The sequence below is a fragment of the Phasianus colchicus genome, chromosome 5, assembly GCF_987193195.1.
Source record: "Phasianus colchicus chromosome 5, bPhaCol1.hap1.1, whole genome shotgun sequence".
NCBI classification, from domain to species: Eukaryota; Metazoa; Chordata; class Aves; order Galliformes; family Phasianidae; genus Phasianus; species Phasianus colchicus.
The window spans coordinates 3,161,235-3,184,378 of NC_143440.1; the positions used below are offsets into that span (position 1 = coordinate 3,161,235).

The following is a 23,144-nucleotide window of genomic DNA, read 5'->3' on the forward strand; positions in this document are numbered from 1 at the left end:
ACAAGGTTGAAAGCATTGAAGTAAATCTCTGATACTATCACACTTTAAAATAATCTACCAAAAATTAAGCAAAACATTTTTCAGTTAAAGAACACAAAGTCAGTGACTGTTACGGTGGTTTTGTTGGACTGGTAATTTACACATGTGATTTACTTCAGGCACATGAGATGTTTCATGGTTTGATTTAAAGTAAAAATTATATAATTAATATATTACATAAACCACTTTAAAAATAGTACAGTAGAATCACACTGAAGTGTTTTATTGACCATCAATTTGTATAATCTTGATTGATGGTACTATTAGGAATTATTTTGGAAGAACAAGTTAATGAACTCTGGGTGCGATTAATACTTATTTTAAAGATTCACTGGAAAACATAATTAATTGGAGTAAAATCTGACCATTTTTAATTGACATTCTAGTAATTAATGTGTTGTATCATTCTTACTGAAGTACTTAAAAAAGTGAGGCTGCTTCCTCTGGAGTCACACAGTCCAGTGAAGACACAGAACTTGACGCATCTCTAGTTTTCTAAGCCTTGCTAAGAACCTCTTCCCATCTCCATCCAAACAAATTCTTGTTTAAATAGAACAGCTGGTCTTCAGAGCACATTGGAACACACACATTTGAAAGTGGACCACCACTATAATTTCTGACTTTCCGCTGCCCGTTATTACTGGCAAGAATTACAGACTTCAGAAGTTACTGGATAACTGAATCAAAATGCCCTTGCTATATAACATCCACTATGAAAGGTCGACACTGGACTTGATCTAGTTTTTCAAGTGGGGAACAACTAAGACTTACTTTCATGCTTCCTGATAACTAAAATTTTGTCATGAAATATGTATGCTCAGTCTAGCAGAATGATATGCCACATTTAACTGCAGAAAATGACCCATTTTAAACACAAATCAGCTTAGACACTTGTAAAGTATTTTTAACAAGGAAATTAGCCAAATTTAACGTTTCATTTTTGTATAAAAGCATTACCACGACTTTTGTCTTTTTGGGTAAATTGAGTACTTCTTAGTTTTATGATCCTAAGTAATATCTTATCAGAGATGAAATTTCACTCCAGACTTTTATTTACTTACATGCTGACTCATACAGATATAGAGACACATAGATCTAACAGATATAAATACATAATATGCATTTGCACATTTACAAACACGTATTGAAAGAAAGAGAGAAATTTAGAGATGAACTCTACGCTGCAAAATGAAAACTCAAACAGTAGTTTAAAATTGAATATCCTTAGGCTGGAAATTGATTTTAGCCATTAGACACTGGAGTATCTAATAGAAAAGCCTCTTAAATAATCTTTATGTGCAAAGAAAAGGATATGGTGTATGACCTAGTTGCCAGGCAACTGCACAGAACGGCAAAATGTTTTCCTAAGATGTGCTGCCCTGTGGTGTGATGTGTGATAGAGAAGTAGACCCAGCCACTCAGTTCTCTGCGAAGCTGGTCATAAAAAGATTTTTGGAGTATTCTAGGGAGATCAAGTATAACTGCAACTGAAATTTTATAAACTGAAGCTCCTTTATGACCACGTTCTTTGTAACCTCGAGTAGTCGCACATCAGAAGAAATGCCAACATCTATTCACCTCCATCCCAGCACTGGGATGTCAAATTACTCACACTAATGGCTGGAATGAAAAAATGGTTACTGATCCACTGAGGGAAAATATTTGCACCTTTTCTGGTAAAAAAACATTGCCAGTACATTGAGGTATCCTTGTGAGGTCTTTTTTTCCTTTCTCTTCTGTTTTTTTCAACATAATTCAAATATTTTCTAAAATACATATATATATAATCTGTAAATTGAACACAAGTTTCCTCTCAAACAAAAAGATACAAGTTTTTGAACAGAATTCTTCGAGGTATAACCATGAAGGACAGACATCTCATTAGATGCGTACTCCCCTCTTGGTGCAAAATTAGAATCCTCATAACAGCAGTATTTTTTAAGCCATGCCAAGCGAATACATGAAATATTCTCATGCCAAACACAGGTAGAAGATGAATTTTTCCATCATTATTTTTTCTTCATCCTGAATCATTACGTGGGTTATTCTAAAAGTCATCGGTGTGAAGATAAGCTTAGGATTCCCTGTCGTCATCTCCAAGATGTCAAACTTAATCACGTGAAAAATGAGCAGCAGCCTACGTCCTGTATGAATGTAGTCAAATAGCCCTTGGAGAGAACATAGTCGATTTCCAAAGCTTTAAGCATATGGATAAATTTTCCCCACCGACAGTGCTTTATTCAGTTCTGACTCACCTGATCTTCACTGCTTAGAGAAAAGGACATACAGAACTGAAAGCACACATGCATGCAAGTACAAAAAGCTAGATTGTTGCTGATTTGTAAGGCTTTTTTTTTTTTTTTTTTTTTTTCTTCATATTGTGGACATCAACATTGAGGTATCTCTTGAAACAGAATGCAATGTGATGTTGTATTAACAGTAGCTATATCACTACAACTGCTGAGTTCTTCAGAAAGAAGAAATGAATACTACGTAGGACACCTTACCTCATTCCTCTGGGATGTGCTCTTGAACTTATATATCCTTTCTAGAGAGATGCTTGAAACAGTTTCAGTGGCCTTTTCAGTCCATACCGCAGATATTTTAATTTCTTGCACAAAAATATCTGATTTTGGCATATAACAGAAACTAGGAACTGGTTGTAGCTATCATTAGGTCACGACTCCCTTGTTCACTGGAAATTCTGAAATTGTCTTCAGACACAATTTGTTGTGGCTGTAACTGAAATAAATCAAATCTCTGCTACACGGCCCAGACTGCCTTAAACAAAACACTACTGAATTTGGTAGATACCATTTGATGACAGTGGTCAGGATTGACTGTGAAAACCCACAGCTCAGATCTGAGGTCTTTGTATCTGGGATTTCACTTCTTTCAACACTTGACACGGATATTATTTTCTATGATATTTGACTCTGTTGAGTAGTATTGTCTAATCACTCAGTTCACAAGTTTCGTTTCTTTTCAGAATTCTTGAGGTTTCTCCCAGCAAAAAACAAACAAACAAACAAACAAACAAAAAACCCCACACAACAAAACTTACCATTCTGCAACGTTCACTCCTGAGTAGGGAAACACAAGCAAAATGTCAGAGTGGAATGAGTTCAATGTCAGGAACAGAGAGTAACTTGATGAAATTGCTGAGAGATAGGTAAAACCAGAACAGAGAATACCACTAAATGAAATGAAAGATTGTATGCTTGATTTTTAAACTGATTCAGAAGCAAAGCAAACTAATTTAAGTAAATTACTTTCAGTCCAGTAACAGTTGTAATACACTGCTGTGAGTAATAGGAGGAAAATGGGAGCTTACAACTTACAACTGCTTAAAATACTTCATGCAAAAGGAGAGCATAAAAGCAATGAAATGTTCCTAAGGCACTAGTTTTTTTTTGAAGATTTCCAGTTCAATAGTATGAGGCACATACTGACAGTAGCACAAACTCCAAGGAGATATGCTCTCTTTCTTCTTCCCCTTTCCTTTCTACTTTGAAACTCTGCCATAGAGTGTGCAGCCCATGAGAAATCAGAAGAACCCTAAGAGTCACAGAGCACACCCTACCCAAAACACTGCTGTAACATCCAACGTGCCACCTGCTGTGGTCAAAATGTCTTTCCATGATTTAAAATCTACTTATGTTGTTGAGATGAGTGCAACTACAAAGGATGGAACTGAAATCCTATGATGGGTACCCAAACTAAGTAATCTTAACAAGGTTCCACTTGCAAAAAATGTTTGCTTGAATTCTAAAACAAGCAGCTCTTCCTTTCTCTGTTTTAGAACTGTGCGTTTTTGCCAACAGCTCAGTGATCAAAACAGAACTAGCAGTGACAACAAGTTAGAAAAAATAGCAACCAAATGTGTTTTATTGTATAAGTAAGCAGATTTGAAATGATATCACTCAAAGTTAAGTATACATGGAGCATTAGTGTCCCATTATCACATTTGATCTTAAGAGTTACACTGCACTTCAACTAGGATTACAGAGATCTGTCTTTTTTTTTTTCAACATCTATCACCCTTTAATTCTTGATTTAAAACTTAATCTGTCTCAAAGTTTCATGAAATAGATCAGACTGAGAGAAAACCCAAGAATGTTTTTTTCTTTTTTTTTTTTTAAAGAAATAAACTAATTTACAGTTGGCAATTACTAGTCAGGTAGAATAGCAGTTGAAAAACTGGACTATATTACAAAGCATTTTTCCAAACATCCATTTTGGATTATTGCTGAAAGGTACTGATTGGTCTATTCCAGACTAGTTTACAGACATTCATAAAATAGTGGAAATGCATGCTTTAGAAAACTGGTACTATTCATGCCTCTGGACTCAAAAGAATACGAAGATGATAGCAAGTGATGAACATTTTCAAAGGTGTATTAGTAGTAATTAGAGTTTCTTTTCTTTTGCGTTAACAGAATCTTCGGACTTTTTCTCATTTCTTGCAGGTAATTTTTCCTCTTCAAGTTTAATCCACAGAGGGTTGCGCAACATCTGACGAGGGTGAAAACAGCATCAATGCAAATATCCTTTGACAGTGGAAAAATCATGCTAATCGGAATCATTATCTTATTATTATTGTGCTCAACTATTTTGGTCTATCAGAAGAAAAGCACAGGTGTACTACTCATTTAAGATTTTAAGATTGCACTTTGGCATATTTGCAGATATATAACTGCTTTGATCATCTCCCCCTCTCTCCCCTTCCCAAAACTTTTGACGTGATAGTATTAAATTTGGTCATTTGATGACTAGGCTCCAACTGAAGTATGGAACATTTTGGAGCAATGTTGATAGCCAGGAGTCATTTTGAACTGAAGAGTACAAGTTCGTGAACTGAGTAAGCAGTTCTCTCTCCAAAGCATCGGAATAAAACATGCAAACATACTTCAAGTAACTGCATAACTTACAAGAGCTTTTAATAAAATAACTGAGAATTTCTTGGGAACTTGAATACCTGAAAGCTTGTCTCTGTTTCTGCTGTCTTCAATTGAGATGCTGAATTATTGCGATTCCCCAAACACGTCTTGCCAACCTGTCAATGGAGATATCACAGATAACTTCTGTGGATTTTTTTTCTAAAATACCCATGTGTGTTTTTTTTAAAATACTCAGCCACTGGTAACATTTCCCTGTGTCTGATGTGGCTGTAAAAGTTTAGCAATTTAATACTTATTCTTCCTCTCAGTAGAAGTAGTCGAGTTTATTCCTACAATTGACCTGTAGTAATTATAATCTCCTGCTGTGAGTGAGGAAATAGTAATGAACAGCTGAAAGCTAGCATTAAAATTGAGGACTCCTTTATTGATATCTTCTTGTCTGATTTGCTAGATCTCTTCTGCATAATAATCATTGAGCTTATTGAATGGTGAAGTCAGAAAATTCTCAAGGTATGGGAAGGCTGGTTAGATTCATCACTGTCACTCTATTACAGCAAAAATGTTGTTTTCCTTGCAAATATGCTCTTCAACATGACAGAAAACAGAGCTGAACTGTATAAATAAAAGGCTGGAAGAATTACAGAGTAGACTGCAAGTGCAAAAGATCTTGTGTTATAAGTCTTAAGTCATTAACAGCATTGAAATTTCTACTGAAATTAAATTAAAAGTCATCCAGGACTACGATCAAGACAACATAGACAAGGAAAATGTGAAGTATAGGTACAGATAATCTTTGGTCATTGCTTTGAAATTGCTCATGTTAGCGATCTGATTTCTTTTTTTTTTTTTTTTGTTAGAAATTGATACATGCAAATGGAGTGAAAATTAAATACATGTATATATATCAAATTTTAAGTCATAAAGACTCTTTCCAACCTAACAGTGATTTTACTTATTTTAACATATGTTTTCCCCTGAAATTGTTCATTTTCAGCATAATAATCTGGAAAATTTTTGAAGTTGTCTCATAATAGTTTTACACATCAGATATATTGGTGAAAAAAGGCATAAAATTTTTTAGTATATAAATGGACACATACAAAAAGGAACCAGTAACAACCACTACAAATTCCACTGGCATTTCTGTAACTTCTTTTAGATATTTGTTTTTCAAAAATTATGATTGAGAATACTTTTCTAGAATAGAATACTATCTAGATAGAATACAAGAAAAGAAACAAAGCAACCCAAAAGAAAAAGAATATGTCCAAGTAGTATGTTTTGAGGCTGTTTTCTTGGAGAATTTTTGCTTGAAAAAAGAAAGCCTGAATTAATCCCACAGCATTTTAAATCATGGTAGGTTAAAAATTACCTCTCTCAGCAGAGAACACTGAAAATCAACACTCTCATGGAAATTAAATGTCAAGAAATTTTATCAATATCCTTTCAGTACAAATTACATTAGATTGAAGTTAATTTAAAAGTCAGAGATTGACAAGGAGGAGGAAATTTCATTATGTTTTTGCACTTGAGGAATTCTGACAGTCCCTCACCTGTGACCAAGTTCATCTACAAAAAACGTAGGTCTGACAGAACTTGTTTTTACTGTATTTCCTAGTAAGTTAGATAAAATATTCTTTTCAGCTTAGTCACACTGAGATAAATGTGAGGGTTTCAGGGCCTTGCAAGCCAGGAATCTCAGGACAAATGATGCTGCAGGTCAAAAGAGGAACAGCATGTCAAGCTGTGTAATGAAAATGTTATTTCCATCACACACTAATCACTGAATTACTGGGACTGGAAGGGATCTCAGGAGATCCTCAAGTCCAACGCCCCTGCTGAAGAAGGTACCCTACAGTAGGTCACACAGGTAGACTTCCAGATGGGTCTTGAATATCTCCATAGAAGGAGACTTCAAAACCTCTCTGGGCAGCCTGTTCCAGGCTTCCAATACAAGTTTTAGGAATGACATACGGTATCATTTACAAACACTCTTTCCATAGATCAGGTAAGAAAGGACATGTTGATAGGAAAATAAATATGAATTTATGTTCATGTTTGTGGCACTCCAAATTTTTCCACTCACAGGTGTTTTCCTTTTTAGCAATATACCATCTGGTACATTCTTCTAGAGAAAGCAACTCCTACATCTTTATTACGTTGTTAAATCATAAAGAATTATTTTTCTCTTGTCACTGAGAAAACGTGTGTATTATTAACAAATAAATTAGACATTGAATGCCAGCGATGACCTTCATCATGACATCAGTCAACAGAAATAGCATGGCCAGGACTATAACTGGTCACTTTGAGCTCTCAGTGTTAAGTCAGGACAGCTCCTGAAGTTGAGATGGACAAGTATAAGAGCATCTCCCACCATAAGCATAACCCACGCTAGAGCCAGCCCAGCTTAAGTCTCATGCATATACATCCCCACACATACTCACAACATAGACAGATAAATGTCTGTGCGTCCATACACAGGCATATATTTGTCTGAGTATATGTGCATACAGTCACATAGACTCCTACATTCTGTAATGCAGATGCTTATGGCTGATATACATATTAAAGCAAATAAACAAGCATATTCACAAATATACATATACATTTTACTAGGTCTCTCTATGCCAAATAGCAGGATGATTTTTTTGTTTGCTGTCTTATCTGCATGTCTCTTTCTATCCCACTTCTATCCTTTGTGAGGTCGCTAATTACAAAAATAGAGAACAACAGTTTGATGTGGTGGAAACTAGCACAAAGCAAAGATAATTGCTTTTATAAAATAAGGGGCTGAATTGTCACCAGTGTATTTTCCTGTCTCATGATAGTGAGATTTTATGAATCTCTCCTGGAAGATACTGGGATTTTGCCATGCTTGGCATCAAGACTTCGACACACCAGCTCAGCTGGAAGGAGCTTTCAGGCCGTTTTCTTGTTGTCCTCAGCCAGCTAAATTATTAAATCTTTAAGAATAGCCATCACATTTACAGGTTATTAGAGATGAGGAGGAATTCTGCTATATTTATTTACCTGAAGACTTCTCAAATCAAGGACCTTTCATCCTAGTTTCATTAGCATGCACTCACAGAAGCAACTCTTTCTTTCTAGATTCAGAAAGAAAAGCTTTCACTGTTTATAATCACAGCCTGTATTTATACAAGCTGTTAAATGAAATATATATACAAGTTATTAAATAAACTATGACTAATCTCTGAAATGGCAATGAAGTGAGGCAGACAGATCATAGAATCCGTAGAATTGTAAGGGACCTTTAAAGGTCGTCTGGCTCAACTTCCCTGTAATAAACAGGGACAGCTACAGCTCCATCAGGTGCTCAGAGCCCCCTTCAGCCTGACCCTGAATGTCTTTAAGGACAGGGTTTCCATCATTCTCTGGGCAATCTGTCCAGTACCCCACCACTCTTATTGTAAAAAACTTCTTCCTTAGAACCAACCTAAATCTCCCGTCGTCTAATTTGAAACCATTTCCCCTTGTCTTATCACACTCCCTGCTATACAGTCCATCCCATTCTTTCTCGTAGCTCCCTTCTAAATACTGAAAAGCCTCAATGCATTCCTCTGAACCATACTGAGAGCTGTTTTCTGTTTTGTCCCTTCCTTAATATTACCTTATTTTAACAAAAACAGTAACTTAATATATCACCATTAGCGACACACATCAGAATTTCACCCACGAATAGATTATTTGTACACTGCAATCTCTGTTTTATGTGTGGAAGAATTTTTTGCCTTGCCATTTAGTTGCTGCCACTGATTTGTTAAGGATGTCTGCCAAATTATTTATGGGCTTATTTTTAAGAGAAATATTTTCCTTAGTACATTACACATGCTGCATTTTTATTGAAAGACAGCAGAAAGTATCCAATGTCTGAGCACTTAATTTCAACAGCTCTTAATACACAGCAGTGAGAATTCTGAACAGTGATAACTACAAATGCATTCTTAATGTTGCCTTAAGCAAAACATTTTGTGTATGCAACAGGAAAAAAGCCATCTGCAACAGCAAAGAGAGAAATTTAACAAGGCATGATAATTGAGGTGGGGCACGTGCCTTGAAATATTGTTCCATTCTGATTAGTTTAGTTTGCAATTTTATTAGCTAAGTATGTTTATATGAAATTCTGGTAATAAAATCTGCAGATTGATCAGTGAAATATGCAGAATTTCAAGAGTTATGGTATTCAGTTCAGCTTGTGAACTATACAGCAGAGCAGGAGAGGTTTGCAGCTGTACGTATAAATTATAAAGGTGGATCAGCCAAGTGTGCATCTTCATTTAAAAAGAATTTTCAAAAAGCCAATTAAAATTCAACATGTCCCTTGGCTATTAAACCATGCAATTTCATCTGCAAACTGCTGAACTGTGTAACTACAAGGGCATCCCTCTGTACCTATGCAGGGAGTAAGAGTTGCTTTTGTTACTCAAGGAATCATACCACTTATCACAAGTGGACAGGAAACCAAGAAAATACAACCACCTCTGCTAAAGGGATAAATCATTACCTATTTCCAAATATTTTGCATTATTGGTTCAAACAATCTGAAATGCTTAAAAGACAAACTTAGCTAAAATTAGCTAAAACTTTTCATGTTAAATTGAAAAAAAGTAATACATATTTAAAGCAGAAAAAAAAACCCCACTGTGTTTTCTCAGACAATGCAAATCACATCTAATACTGCAATTAATTTGATGTTTGAATTGTTATTTATCCACACCCTGTCAATAATTGGCTTGTTAATTTACTATATTGTAAATATACATAATTTACTATATATGTAATGGGCAGCAGGTCCCTTAATGGTAAAAGTGCAACACTCTAGATGTTCTTATAACCTATCATTACAACCTGCACTTCAGGCTGAAATTCATCAGGTCACAAGATTTAGCTCTCTCCTATAGCATTACACACTTCTCTGATGTGATTTTTTCCCTACACTGAATATGGATATTTTGATTTCTTACATGTTTTTTTCTCATAATAATACAACTTTTCCAATTTTTTAACTTGGACATATCATTAACTTTGGGGAAGATGCAACTGTGAGCGAGTCACCAAAGAGCTTAACAGACTCTTTGATAGACCCTATCACTGTGAAGCCTCGGGAGACTGGAATGTAAGACAAAGAGCAAAGGGAGTTTAAAGGATGAACAGTAGGTTCTTTTGTATGCACTGAATGTTGTCACAATTGATAAACCTTTCATCCTTTTTCACTGTTGTCTGGGAGAAGTTAGGGTCAATTAACTCTTACAGGAACTTACTTCTTGTAAGTGAATGGTATAGGATGCATGTTAAACACAATAAAGAGATCTATTCTGATGCCACAAGAAAAAAGAGCTCTCCAACTCAACTGAGCTCTGACAATTAACAAGATAAACTATTAAAATGCCATTCTGCTGAGAAAAAGATGCTATTAGGCAAGTTAGGTCTACATTTTATTGGAGGAATCACCGTCCCAGGAAGTGTTCCAGAATCATGGAGATGTGGCACTGAGGAACACAGTCAGTGGGCAGTATTGGACATAGGTGGGTGGTCAGGCTAGGTTGCCTAAGAGATCTGTTCCAATCTCACTGATTCCATGATTCTGAGTTTGTAAAGTGTGCACATCTGTGTTCATAAGACATTTCTGCTGCTTTTCATACTCTTTTCCTATTTTAACGCACAATGCACTTAGAGGATGGCTAAATTAAACTGATGTAACATCTTTTGACCTGCATAGTGCTCATTTAAGAAGCAGCATTACTGAAATCACCTCAAGAATTTTATCATGATTTCTATCATTGAAATTCAGTTACAATAATATATATATTTTCTCTCTCTGTACCTCTTTGGAAAAGCAATGGGAGAACATGATATTAAAGTTCTGCAATTGAAATTGGAAGACAAAAATGAAGGCAAATTCTGTGGTTGCTCAGAAACATGGATAAGTTTTGGTTCAATAGTCAGTGTCCTTTGCAATTGAATGATTAATGAGCATGCAGTGTTTGTTTACTGTAGGAAATTAAAGCAGTAAATAAAAGCACTATCACTTTTATTTATCAGAGAAACTGTACAAGGACACAACAAGAAACCTGAGTTGATAAGAGAACAAAGAAACACTTTATGAATTGTTAGCTTTTAGCACAACCAAGTAAATGGTTTTAAATGATACGCATAAGAAGTACTTTAAATGAAAAAACAGACAAAGTTCATTTTTGTGTTTAAGTATTTGTCCTTGTCTCCAGCATGTTGCCTGGATGGAAGGTGTGACTCAGTAAAAGCAACGGACTTAACTCTCTGGTAGACATGTCATAAGAAGAAAAAACCTTGTAGCTTGCCCAGGTTGGCAGTGGTTGGGATTGTCCACTTCCACTACCACAATATCATCTCTTATTTCTCAAGCTAACCAGCTAACCATCTCCCTGAAAGTTTTGTTTGAACTAAATGAAACTTCTGTGACAGTGGTGGTAGATCATTAGTGGAATCGCTGCGTAAAAATTGTTCTGCTCTGTTGCAGCAGCTCATTAACCATGCTGCTGCATGAACAAACCCATTCTCGAAACAGTTCACATGATCTCTCTTTCCACTGCTTTTCTTCCCACAATAGCTCTACAGCTCTTCTATTACCCTACAGAGTAATAGAACCTGGGAATATACCTGCAAGGATTGACTGCGAGGTGCATTTTCTCCTCAGTGCTTTAAGGTAGAAAATGGCTTATAAAATATATGCATCAGCTTCTTTAGGAGAAGTAAATCACCTAGGGTTTTAATGTTTTCATACAAAACTTCATTTCTAGGACAGCTCAGCTTACATCTTGAGAATCGCACTCCTGGATGCTCTGATTTTCTTCCTTTCTCGAGGTGATGTGAAGACTCTCTTTCTCTGCTGAGGCATTTTGCTGGACATAAAAAGAAAAAAAAAAAATAAACCTATAGATAAAACTTCATAAGTCAAACTATAAAAATCAGGAGAACTGCAATGATCAGATATCACAAACTGTAAACTACCTCATATGCTGCATTTTCAATATGTTTTATAAAAAGGAATGTTTTAATACAAGTTTTCATTAAATCATTCCCCTAGAAAAGGTTTCTTCTGCATAAATAATCGAGACTTTCAATCTGAAACTGACCACACAGAAGTGACTTGGTTGTATATTGTCTTGTATGTTACTAACCAAGATCAAAACTTCATAATGCAATGCAAGTTAAACTGCATTTTCTCTAGCACCAACATTTTGGGGAGAGGGATGAGAAGTGTAAAGAAAGTTTTCTATGAAATAACGAATATCATTTCACAACTGGTCTTTTATCCTTACTGAGTGATTTGGATTGCAATGACAATAATACAGTTCTACAAACTTAAATTTCTTCCTGTTGAATGACACAGGTGTATGCACACGGAATGATTCACACTACCTGTAGAAGACACACCAATCTGATTTCTTGACTACCTGCAGCAGTAAATCTACATAGGAAGCCAGGAAAAGTCAGCTTGAGCCCTTATTAACACAGCAAAATAAAGGTCTCTGCATAGATACCAGATTTCTCAGCATGTTGTACCCATTTCTTCAAAACCAGGGGAAGTCTGAGATATGGAGGGGAATCTGCCATCAAGGAAGCATTTCCCCAGTGTCTTGTTTTCAAATACTATTTCTAGGAAAATGAATACAAGAAAATTTCCCACTCTCATCCTCTTTAATAATCAATAAAGCATGAGAAGTCATACTTTATCCTAGAAGCATCCTTTTTTTTCCCCTCTCACAAACAAAATACAACATTTTTCAAAGTGTTTCAATTTTCATGCAATTGCCTTAACCAGTAGGATCAGATTCTGTAGCTGCCAGTACTGCTCAAGACACCAAACCAGGCAACTGCAACAGCTCAGCTTCATTTGGTCTGATTTCTACTTGATAGGCATCACATAACTCTACTATTACACAGCCATCAGCTCCAATTGCTTTTCATATTGTTACTCAAAGCATTATATCTAGTATTATAGATATTATATATAATATCTAATGCCACAAAGCTTCTTGCACAGGTCACAGAAAGTCTTGTTTACTAGATTGATAGACTCATGGAACTGCCACCAAGCACTCTGGAGCAAACTGCTTTGGAAACAGTTTTTCAACTCCTTCCCAGTTTGCCTAAAGCTTTCTGAACTCTCCCTCAAAGATTTTCAATCCAGGATTTCACATGTGAATATTTTTTCAAGGATCATAAACCCTTTTTATTTTTTTTTAAGTAGTTTTTAAATTGCAGAATCTTCCTTACAGGCCTGATTAAAAACTTTGAATTTCAGATACTTGAAATAAGTAGAATTTTCACATTAGCACATATACTTGCTGATGGAACCCACTGGAGTATGCTTTGCTTGTGGCCAAAATTTTTGAATACTTATAACTGAAAAAGCAATCTAAACTCATTAGTTCATTCAGTTCTCTTTCAAAGTCTGTACTGGAAGAAATGACAGAGCTCAGAAAGTTAGATCAACAACATTACACCTTTCATAATCTTTTGACTTTGATACACAGTTGAATTTTTTTCCTGCTGTAATCGTAGAATGGCTTGGGTTGGATGGAACCTCTAAGATCATCTAGCTACTACTGGCATGCCGTGATAATGTTATCCAATCCATCTTCCCACATGGTTTTTCAGCATCACTGCACCACTCTCCATTCATTATTTGGTGATATGTTTTCCCACAGTTCCACTGACAGGTCTACTTGCCAGATGATCTGCCCATACAAACCAGCAAATTTATTTCCTTTCGCTGAGACCATCAGATTGCTCTTTTCTATACTAAGGGTTTCTAGTGATATTCAATTTCCATGTTAAAGTTCTCCAGTTAAGGATACTCTTATAGATCTAATGAAGGGATTGCATGGCATTTTGAATGTAAGCAAACAAAGCAGTTTCTTGCTCAGTAGACATTCATGATACAATCAATACATGAATAAATAATTTGCATGAGAATCAAGATAATTTTTCTCCGATGGCAGACATCATCATGTGAGAAACTCGCTCAAGACACAAAATTTTCCAATCAAAGATCTCTGCGAAGAGCACTTTATTTATTATTGCAATAATGGGTGCACACCCCCTACTGACAAGGAAGAAACTGCACAACTAGTCAGTGAAATCCATCCCATTACATACCCTGGGTCCAAAGCCTCTCCTGGTTCTCATTGGTTGAGTGTCTCATGCTCACAATCTTCCGACGCTGTTGCTACCTTACATTTCCATACAACGTCTATTACCAATCTATTGTCTTTGGGTTGGTTCTGTACTTTTTATGGTGATAGGAGGACAATATTTTCAAAATTAGCACATTCATTTTGTCCTGTACCAGACTCTTCCCTACCCTATATAATTACCTTACCTGTGCCTGTGCCAATTCTACCTAGGTATAAACGTCCCAGTCTCAACTTTGTTCAGCAACTTTCTTTGTGAAAAACAACTTATCCTACTCTACATACAGAAATATTGGAAATTTCCACTGCAAAAACACAATCTCACAATCATGATGATAAGCGTATCCATAGCCTGGACTTTAAGTTGAGAAATCACTGGATTTTACCCAGAAACAGCTTTTACTGGCCCAACTCAAAATCATGCACAGAGACTTGTTAGCCTGCCCTTCTGGCTGTATTGGTGACATCAGGCTGGTGCATGGAGTGAGGCCCCCAGGCTGGGGGTGCTGTCATTCAGTTGCTTCAAGAGGGGCTGCTAACAAGGGCTCCTCAAAGGGACCACCGACAGGAAATAATCAGCACCTGAGCTGTTCCTGCTTTGCAGCAAACTCAAGAGTTTGTCTCTTCTGGGACACTTCTTATTCTTATGGGATATAAATGATTTATTGTCACGTCTAGGAAATTCAAACTTGCTCAAGGATGTGTAGCACTTACTGTGAAAAAGTAGAGCAGTTCTGAATGTAGCAAGCAGATGAAGATGTCAGAGATTTCTGGGCAAGGTACATAGTGCAAGAGCCAGAAATATCTCCTTTCCAGCATCAGTTCTATTTGACTGCTCCTGGAAACCACAGGCTTTGTCGGCACATCACTTGCATACACAGGCCAGCAGCCACATCCTTTGTTCAAGAAAAATGAGTTGATCCTATCATCTTTCCCTTCCCCCCTTTTGTCTACATCATATGCAATTGCAGAAGTACAGTTATTACTATTTTTTTTTTTTTACATTGTACAATAGCCTTTTTACCTGCTCTCCTAGTCCTATAAATTTGAGATGCTTTAAAGGGAGCAATCTGTTAAACTTTTCAGCAACAGAAATTACAGATAAATATGTATGACTGCCTGCAGAGAGTACAAAGCAAACTACTGTATCACACTTTCTAATATCCCAACTTCACACTTATTCATAATAGAATAAATACATAAGAAATCCAATTCTAATAACAGTACACCACCCTGTGTATTTCTATGATGGTCAAGATACACACACATTATATATATAATTCTATGTGCATGTTTGTGCATATGTGTAGATTCAGCAGAGGTTTACTCTATAAGGCAGGCAGTATTACTCACCAACAGAAGGAAAAGACATAGCTCACTTCTTATTTCTATATCTGATCCACAACTACAGTTACATTTATGCAGGGCCATTCATCTCAAAGGACCGCAAATCCTACAGCATACCAAATGTTTACATTTCTGCATACTACTTCTTAAGCAAACAGAATTCCCTTGATTTTTATTTTTAATTTGCATTATACTCAAACACCTTTGAGGTGGAAAATATTTTCTTTCTGGTATTCGTTATGCCAACGCTGAACATTGAGCAACAACAAGAAAAACTTTTACAAAGAATCTAAGAAAAGCTCACTACCATTAAAACTGAGAGTTGTTGGCACATCTTTAACATGGATACTGGAAGAACACATTTTTCTTTCTTCACATTTCACATGCATTTGTGTTGTTCGTAATGGAATTTCTCTGAAACAGGTGTTCATGATAAGCTCACATGGCTGAACATGCATTGGAAGGAGAGGACTTATTCTTTCAAATAGCATCTAAATATAATGTCTATAATGTCAAATGTCTAATTCCATGAATCATCCTTTTCAAAACATTACTATGAGTGTGTAATTTTCCCTCATGCATGCACCTGCCTATCTCAATATTATGTTGGTCATAATATGGGCATTACAATTTTTACATTTTTCTTTATGAGGCTCTGCTACTGGATTCTTCCTCTCATGGAAAGTAACTACTCTAGAAGAAGGAAAAAAAGACGACTTCATTTATTGTTAAGAGCCAGGGAGGATGTTGTGGAGATTGCAAGCATCATTTGTAGTATTTCCTACTACATCATAATTAATTTTCCCAATCAAAGTGAGTGTCCTCAAGAAAAGAAGTACATATTTACTAACTACCTCGAGGTAGGGTAATTAATCTCTAACTTGAGCACCTTTTCTATGGGAGAGCCAGTACAGTGCTCCTAGAACTCTGGGGAGATGGAAGATGACGATCTGCTCTCATAAACACAGCAAAACACTCAGGGGAGCAGGGCACCATGTGTAGCAAACTCTCAGAAGTGGTTATAATGCAGACAAGAAGGACCCTCAAAAGATAAAATAATCATTTCTCTTCCTCTGCTAATATACAAAATATACTTGCATTTTCAGAATGGTGTGAAAGTCCTTAACCTATGCACAGCAGACTAGTGTTTAAGTTGCTGCTCAAATATCTCCAATGGGAGAGAAATATCCTTCCACAGAAATAGCTGGAGAGCTATTCTAGGGCATCTAATTCGGTGGCAGATGGCTATTTAAAGCAATTTCCAAAATACAAAGCTACAGGCTAACAGAAAGATGCCACATCTGTCCATTGCGTTATTGTGCAGTTCTTTTTCTACTACAGCTCATTTTGAGAGCATCATATATTTCACCAAATTTCACTTTAACCAAATGTTTTCTAGTAGAACCTTAAACATTTTCAGTTGCCTCAGTCATAACAAATGCATTTTCTTATTTATATTTATACCATTTGGGGGGAAAAAGAACAGCAAAAAGGCTCATGAAAATGGATGCAATCAATTTCCTCTGGATCAGTAAGAAGTTATCTGTAATGATTCACTGTACCTCAGTTTGTAAGATAGTCGAAAACATGCATTTACCTATATTTAACTACAAAGAAGGACTCATATCTAAGTCACTTGTTTTCAGGGGACAAATTAAAAATCAACCATTTCCAGTGAGATTTAACGGCGAAAAAAGCTAAAATTACCTAATGTAACTGAACACAGAAGTTAGAAATACTATTCCTCAGACTGACTTTTTGAAATCCACAGAAAAATAACATACATCAAGATGAAGACAAAACATCACCATCTCCTTGTCATACAGCAATTATACATACGCTTGTAAGAAAAAAACTGAAACTATTGGAGACAGCTGTTTGGCTATTCAGGAAAATTAAGCCCAAAGATAACCGCATATATCACAAAATTTTGGACTTTAGTCCAAAGCACTGACCATCGAGATTAAAATTTATATCAGTAATGTTATCCTACAAAAATCTAAGTAATGTACAAGACACCACAAGTGTGAGTAGTCATTTATATATTGTATATACAATCGAGATTATATAACATAATTATTAAGATTGGAAAAGACCACTACGATCGTCTAGCCCACCCACAAGCCCATCACCACCATATTTCATGCTCTGTAATGCATTCATTGAGATATAACTGTGTGCCTGTATATGTGTCTGCACTCCAGTGTGAGAGAACACAAGACTAAGTGTCATTGGTCTAATTTCTAATTATTATTAATCTGATCATTTCATAATCATAGGTTGGAAAAGACCACTAAAACCATTGAGTCCAACTAATAACCTATCACCACCATGCCCACTAGCACACATCCCTCAGTTCCACAATAACGTGACAGTTTCAGTAGAGTCAGAGCCAGTGACTCTACTGGGTTTGTTCTTTTTTATATGCATGTTTCCTTACATTATCTTCTAGAAGTTATTATCAAACAAATTGTTATTACACTTGCTGGTATCTTTAGAGTTGAAGGTCACCGCAATTTTTCTGAAGCATAGATTTTATATTTTTTATATAACGGTACCAAATTTATATTTTCAAGTGCTCTGCATTTATCAGAATAGATGTTCACTTGCACAAGGATGGCAAGAAAACAATTTCCTGATGTTTTTATTTTTATAGTTTAACAACCCCTTCATCTCCTAACACTAATAACAGAAGGAAGAACAAGTTACTTGTGAATAATCCAGCTAAGAGGAAAACAGAGATGTTAAACAGATAACCTCTTTGCTCACATGCTATGTTCTCAAGTTATACAAGACTTTGCAAGTTTCCAGTGTAAATGTGTATAACGCCCAATACTCAAAATAGAAGTACAGCAGACAGAATAACAAAATTTCTACTCTCCTCTTTGCAGAGGCAGGAAGGTCTAGGATTGTCGCCAATATTCTCTGAGTTCATATTAATGTGTAATAACCTGAGAGCAGAACGTGGGCATCTGTTTCATAACTCACAGCCAAAGAGCAGCCTCAAGTCCAGAGCCAATCAGATGACATTTTTTTGAAAGCTCTTGCTGCCTTAGAAATCTTTTATCACTTCCATTTGTTCTACATAAAATCCAGTAATAACCCAGTAGAATTTCATTCTGGGTACATTCTGACATTTGCTCTATCATTCTGGCTGCCAAATTTCTCTTGCCTGCACTTTTCTGCAGTGTGATGCTCTATAAATAAAGACCAAACCAAAGAAAGAAAGAAAGAAAGAAAAAGTCTTGAAAATGTAGCTTAACTTTAGAGAGAAAATAATTAACCTGTATTAGTCTGAAATGTATTCATATTTGACTATAGAGGACCCTCAGCCACATCTGTGTACTGTAGGGCAATTCTGCCACATACTTTTAGGTGCTGACAACTTGTGCAGTTAGAAGAAAAATTCTTAATAAAAAAATGCATTTATAGTTCCCTTCAGATAACAGAACTGAGTTCTGCAGTTAAATATATGAGCACATCTGCAATAAACAACTATGAAATTTGAGGACAGATGGCATTCCGACATTACTTGAAATGGCATCTCATCACAATAACACCACAAAAATACCTGCTATTCAATTTTGAGGGCCACTGACCACTGTAAAATTTTCCAAATTAGTCCCAATTACAAAAACACCTGTGCCCAGTTATTTTTACGCTTATTCAATGAAAAATGCTACTTGTAGCATCAAGTGCTGATGTAATTTCTCATTTACCAGTGCTATGTTAGCCTACTGTTTGTTCGTTCTTCAAAAGAGAACATGATTGCAAAGTGAATTTAAAGGAAGCTTCTCTCATAACCACACAAACCCAAGCATATCTGTCTTTGCTAAAGAATATCCAAACTTGCTACGCAAATTCATGTTTTAAGTTATTCATAAACTTAAATTATACTAGTACAAACAACAAGCTAAAAACTCTGAGTATTTAAGGATTCATAAAACAAGAGCATTGAAAAGAACATCTTATCAGTAAAAAGCAACACAAGATTCCAGCATTATCATCAGCAAGTGATGTGGAATTCAGTCTGAGAAGTCAGTAGAGTTGCTAAACCGTTGGCCTAAAAATACGAGTGGATACGTTACACAGCACAATAAGACTTCCTTGAATTATTGTACTGTTGAGGGACTTTCTAATAGACTTCTGGCATCCATGTCATTAATCATTTCCGTTTCAATTATAAACGTTTACCTTTTTGTTTCTCTTTGTCCAGCAGAATAATTGGAGGCAATCTGAGAAATGATGGTTGTGTACACTGCAAAAGATATATCTATTTTCTGTATGCCATCGTTGCCAAAAGAATCAATTCTGTGACATGTTGTCTATTCTATAGGCTTGCTATGAAACACTTGGATAATGTTCCAATAATCTTATAGGCTTTTACAGTAATGACTCCACTACATTTCACTGCCTTATACTATCTAACAAAAACATTCTTCAATTTTTTTTTTTCAAGTACATTTTTGAATTCCAGCAGAGAACAGATTTTGACATGACTTTCCACATCTTCTAGGAGTGTCTGGTGAAATTCTGCAAGAAATTCATTTGTTTCTAAGTATAAACAACAGTTTTAAAAATATTTTTTCCATAGTGCACCTTCAAAACAATTGTACTGAGAACATAACTTGAGGCTATAGAATCCCCTTACAGGTCCTCTCAGTACTATCAGAACACTTTGTTTCTGAATGTTCTATTTTCTACCTATTCTGCTGTGATCTTTGAAGAGCAATTAAAATTCATAAACAATTTAGCAGTTGGAATACCTGAAGGATCACATAAGGACACAGAGAGATACAGAACTTTGGCTGACTGACCTAAACAAATCAGAGCTTATGGTTGCTGAAAATTCATCACCCAGACAGCACTACCCATTAAACAGCAAACAACAACATGAAAAAAAAAAAAAAAGACAGAAATTATTATTATTATTGAGACAAGGTATCAAAGACATATATGAAAAGAGGCAACCATTATTCTACACCTTATATAATAATATAAAAAATGAAACAAGCAATAGACACAAATGACAAATGAAAAAGACCAATATATATATATATTATATATAATAATATATTCTATATATAATAATATATTCTGATAAACGTCTACATGACACCAACAACAGAAGATAGTTATTCCTGTGAGCTTATCTTCATCTCATTTTCCTATTTCTAATTGCTGCTGGTCACATTACGTATTGGAATTCATTTGAAATGATGAAAAAACATGGATGTCGTAACAATCAGCATGTTCCAAAGAGCTCTCCCACAGTGCTTTTCAGTAGGCAATGCCTCTTATTTCAAAGGTGATGAAACAGAAGTACAACGTGGCAAACTACAGGATCACTTAATTAGTGGAAATTAATGGAAAAGAACTTTGTTTCTTTATGTCGGTTGTGCTGAATCTTACATGACTTGCCTCACACAGGAATAATAAGTAAAGGTCAATCAAAATTAAGAATATTGTGGTAGAATACAGAAATTATCTGCCAACAAATGCAAGTTTTCTTTTGTGTCCTAGGCATGTGAAGTGAGTGAATGCATTTTGGAACTTCTAAGGCTTTACGTGTGTTTAAAACACTAAGATAGGAACAAATATAACTCAGGATGGCAAGTAAACTGTAGCATACATTCCACAAAGGAATAGGAAAACTTTGAAAGTATTCCATATTAAGCAATTAAAAGTATTCAACTGCAAAGCACAGCTTGTACCGCATTTGTACAAATGCTACTGTGTGCAGCACAAGAGCTCCAGACATCCATTTGTGTTACGTGCTAAGATCAGTATTCTTTATTTCTCTGGAGCCCCAGTGAAATACTAATGCACACTTTGAAAAAATAAAATAAAATAAAAAACTTCATCAATAAAGGATACGTACTTTTTAAACTATAAACAATGAACCTGGAAATTAAGCTGATTTTTCAGCTTAATCATTAAATCATTGAAACAAATCAAGCATCTTGAAACCTCACTGAATTTTTATACAAGGTTAACATATCAGAAAGGTAGTATTTTCACCTAGATAAAACACATCTGTAGTTTTGACTGTGTACAAAATGCTCCAAAATGCTTACAAGCTAATTTTGCATGGATTTTGCAGGATTTTGGAGGATGTGGATAAGGGAATGTTGCACACTGTGCTTTCTGTAGGAAAAAAAATCTTCAGGGCTTTAACCAATTTTTAATAGATTGGTTCAGCAAATAACGAGCAAAAGAAATCATGACTTTGAAAAACATTAATAATCATATACACCTTTCTTCTGAGGAAAATTTGTTTGAGAAGAACACTGCTCACTGAAGTTAAAGCAGTGTGGATTTTGGTAGCACTCTTCTAAGTAGGGAAAATACTGATATGATGTATACAGCTGTAATTCAAAACATTGAATTTCTGCACTGTTAAACATACTTTAATCCAGAAGGTTTACAGATCTGTTCATACCAGCACTGCACATGTAGGGCACAAAATACAGAGAGGCACTGGTTAAAAAAACAAAACCAACAAATGAAAAAAAACAGCATTAGAAAGTTACACAATGCACACTTAAATGTCTACTTCAGTGCCTCTCCATGAGTATTCTGTCAATATTCAGTATTCTGTCGTGTCATATTCTCCATGAATATTCTGTCAAATATTGACAGAATAAAGCTACTAAATCTAATAACAAACTACCCTTTGATTCCTTTGATTATCATCTGCTTTACAACTACAAAGTATTTAGTCTTTTCCTATTCATGTTTACTTAGTGTTAATGTGTTCCATAGGAATATATCAACCACTCCACAAGTAAAATAGAGTAGAAATTCAAGTTTTCATATAAGCTTGTGTCTGATTTATTCACAATACATAGTGATCCTTAAAGCTAAAATGTTGCTCTTCCAATGTTAGATTCTCAAGACAGCTTCACTATTCCACACATTTTTTCTTTCTAATTTCCTGAATCAACCATCCATTCATCACTCAGCACAATATTTTTGTTTGTTTTTGTTTTTCTACAGGAAGCTGATATTAAAATTTAGATTTGGTGATGAATCAGATGACATAAAATTTGTATATCTCTTTGCATTTATCATTTACTTGTTACGACAGGACTATCTGCAAAATACGAAAGTAGATTTTCTTCAGGTTAGCTGATCTTTTTAAGCAACTCTCTGTATGAGCCATTCCAGCACCATTTTCAAGTATATCTGCTTTCCTGCATTAGATTCTATGAGCAGCTAACGGAATTCTGGCACAGAGGTGAGGCACATCTGACATTCACCCATTAAAACAGTTTCACAATATGAATATACGTGACTAAAAGTTTCTCTCTTATTCATCTTTTTCCCCAAATAACCTACAATCAACAACCTGTAACAAGTTTGCTGTTGACAATGAGACACAGTTTAGAATCAAAGAACCACAGAGGTTGGAAAGACACTAGGATCATCTAGTCCAACCATCAACCCATGTGTGTTACCATTGTACAGTTAGCAGTAACCTACAAGGCTGCTACTTCTTGCTTCTTCAGCTGTTACTGTTGTATTTACTATCAGCTATCAGCTGAAGGTTAAATGCTCTGAATGCTCAGGACAGCTGTATTAAAGACAGCTGGGATTATGGTTTATACTTCATTAATATAATGGGAACATAACCTGTGAAGGGAAAAATAAAAATCAT

The 23,144-nt window shown here is 35.5% G+C and overlaps 1 protein-coding gene across 4 annotated transcripts in view; it reads right to left on the minus strand.

The window, feature by feature from the left end:
- Positions 1-3,831: 3,831 nt before the first annotated feature.
- LUZP2 (leucine zipper protein 2) overlaps positions 3,832-23,144 on the minus strand; it is a 169,583-nt gene continuing 150,270 nt past the window's right edge. Inside the window, exons 10-12 of one of the 4 annotated variants that reach the window (XM_090140184.1) lie at positions 11,753-11,839; positions 5,018-5,095; positions 3,832-4,554 (exon numbers count right to left, since the gene is read on the minus strand). In XM_090140184.1, the coding sequence (XP_089996310.1) occupies positions 4,450-4,554; positions 5,018-5,095; positions 11,753-11,839 (270 nt within the window). In that variant the 3' untranslated portion in view covers positions 3,832-4,449. The remainder of the gene's footprint in view (positions 4,555-5,017; positions 5,096-11,752; positions 11,840-23,144) is intronic. The other 3 variants (XM_090140182.1, XM_090140183.1, XM_031607393.2) reach the window with 3 other exon arrangements.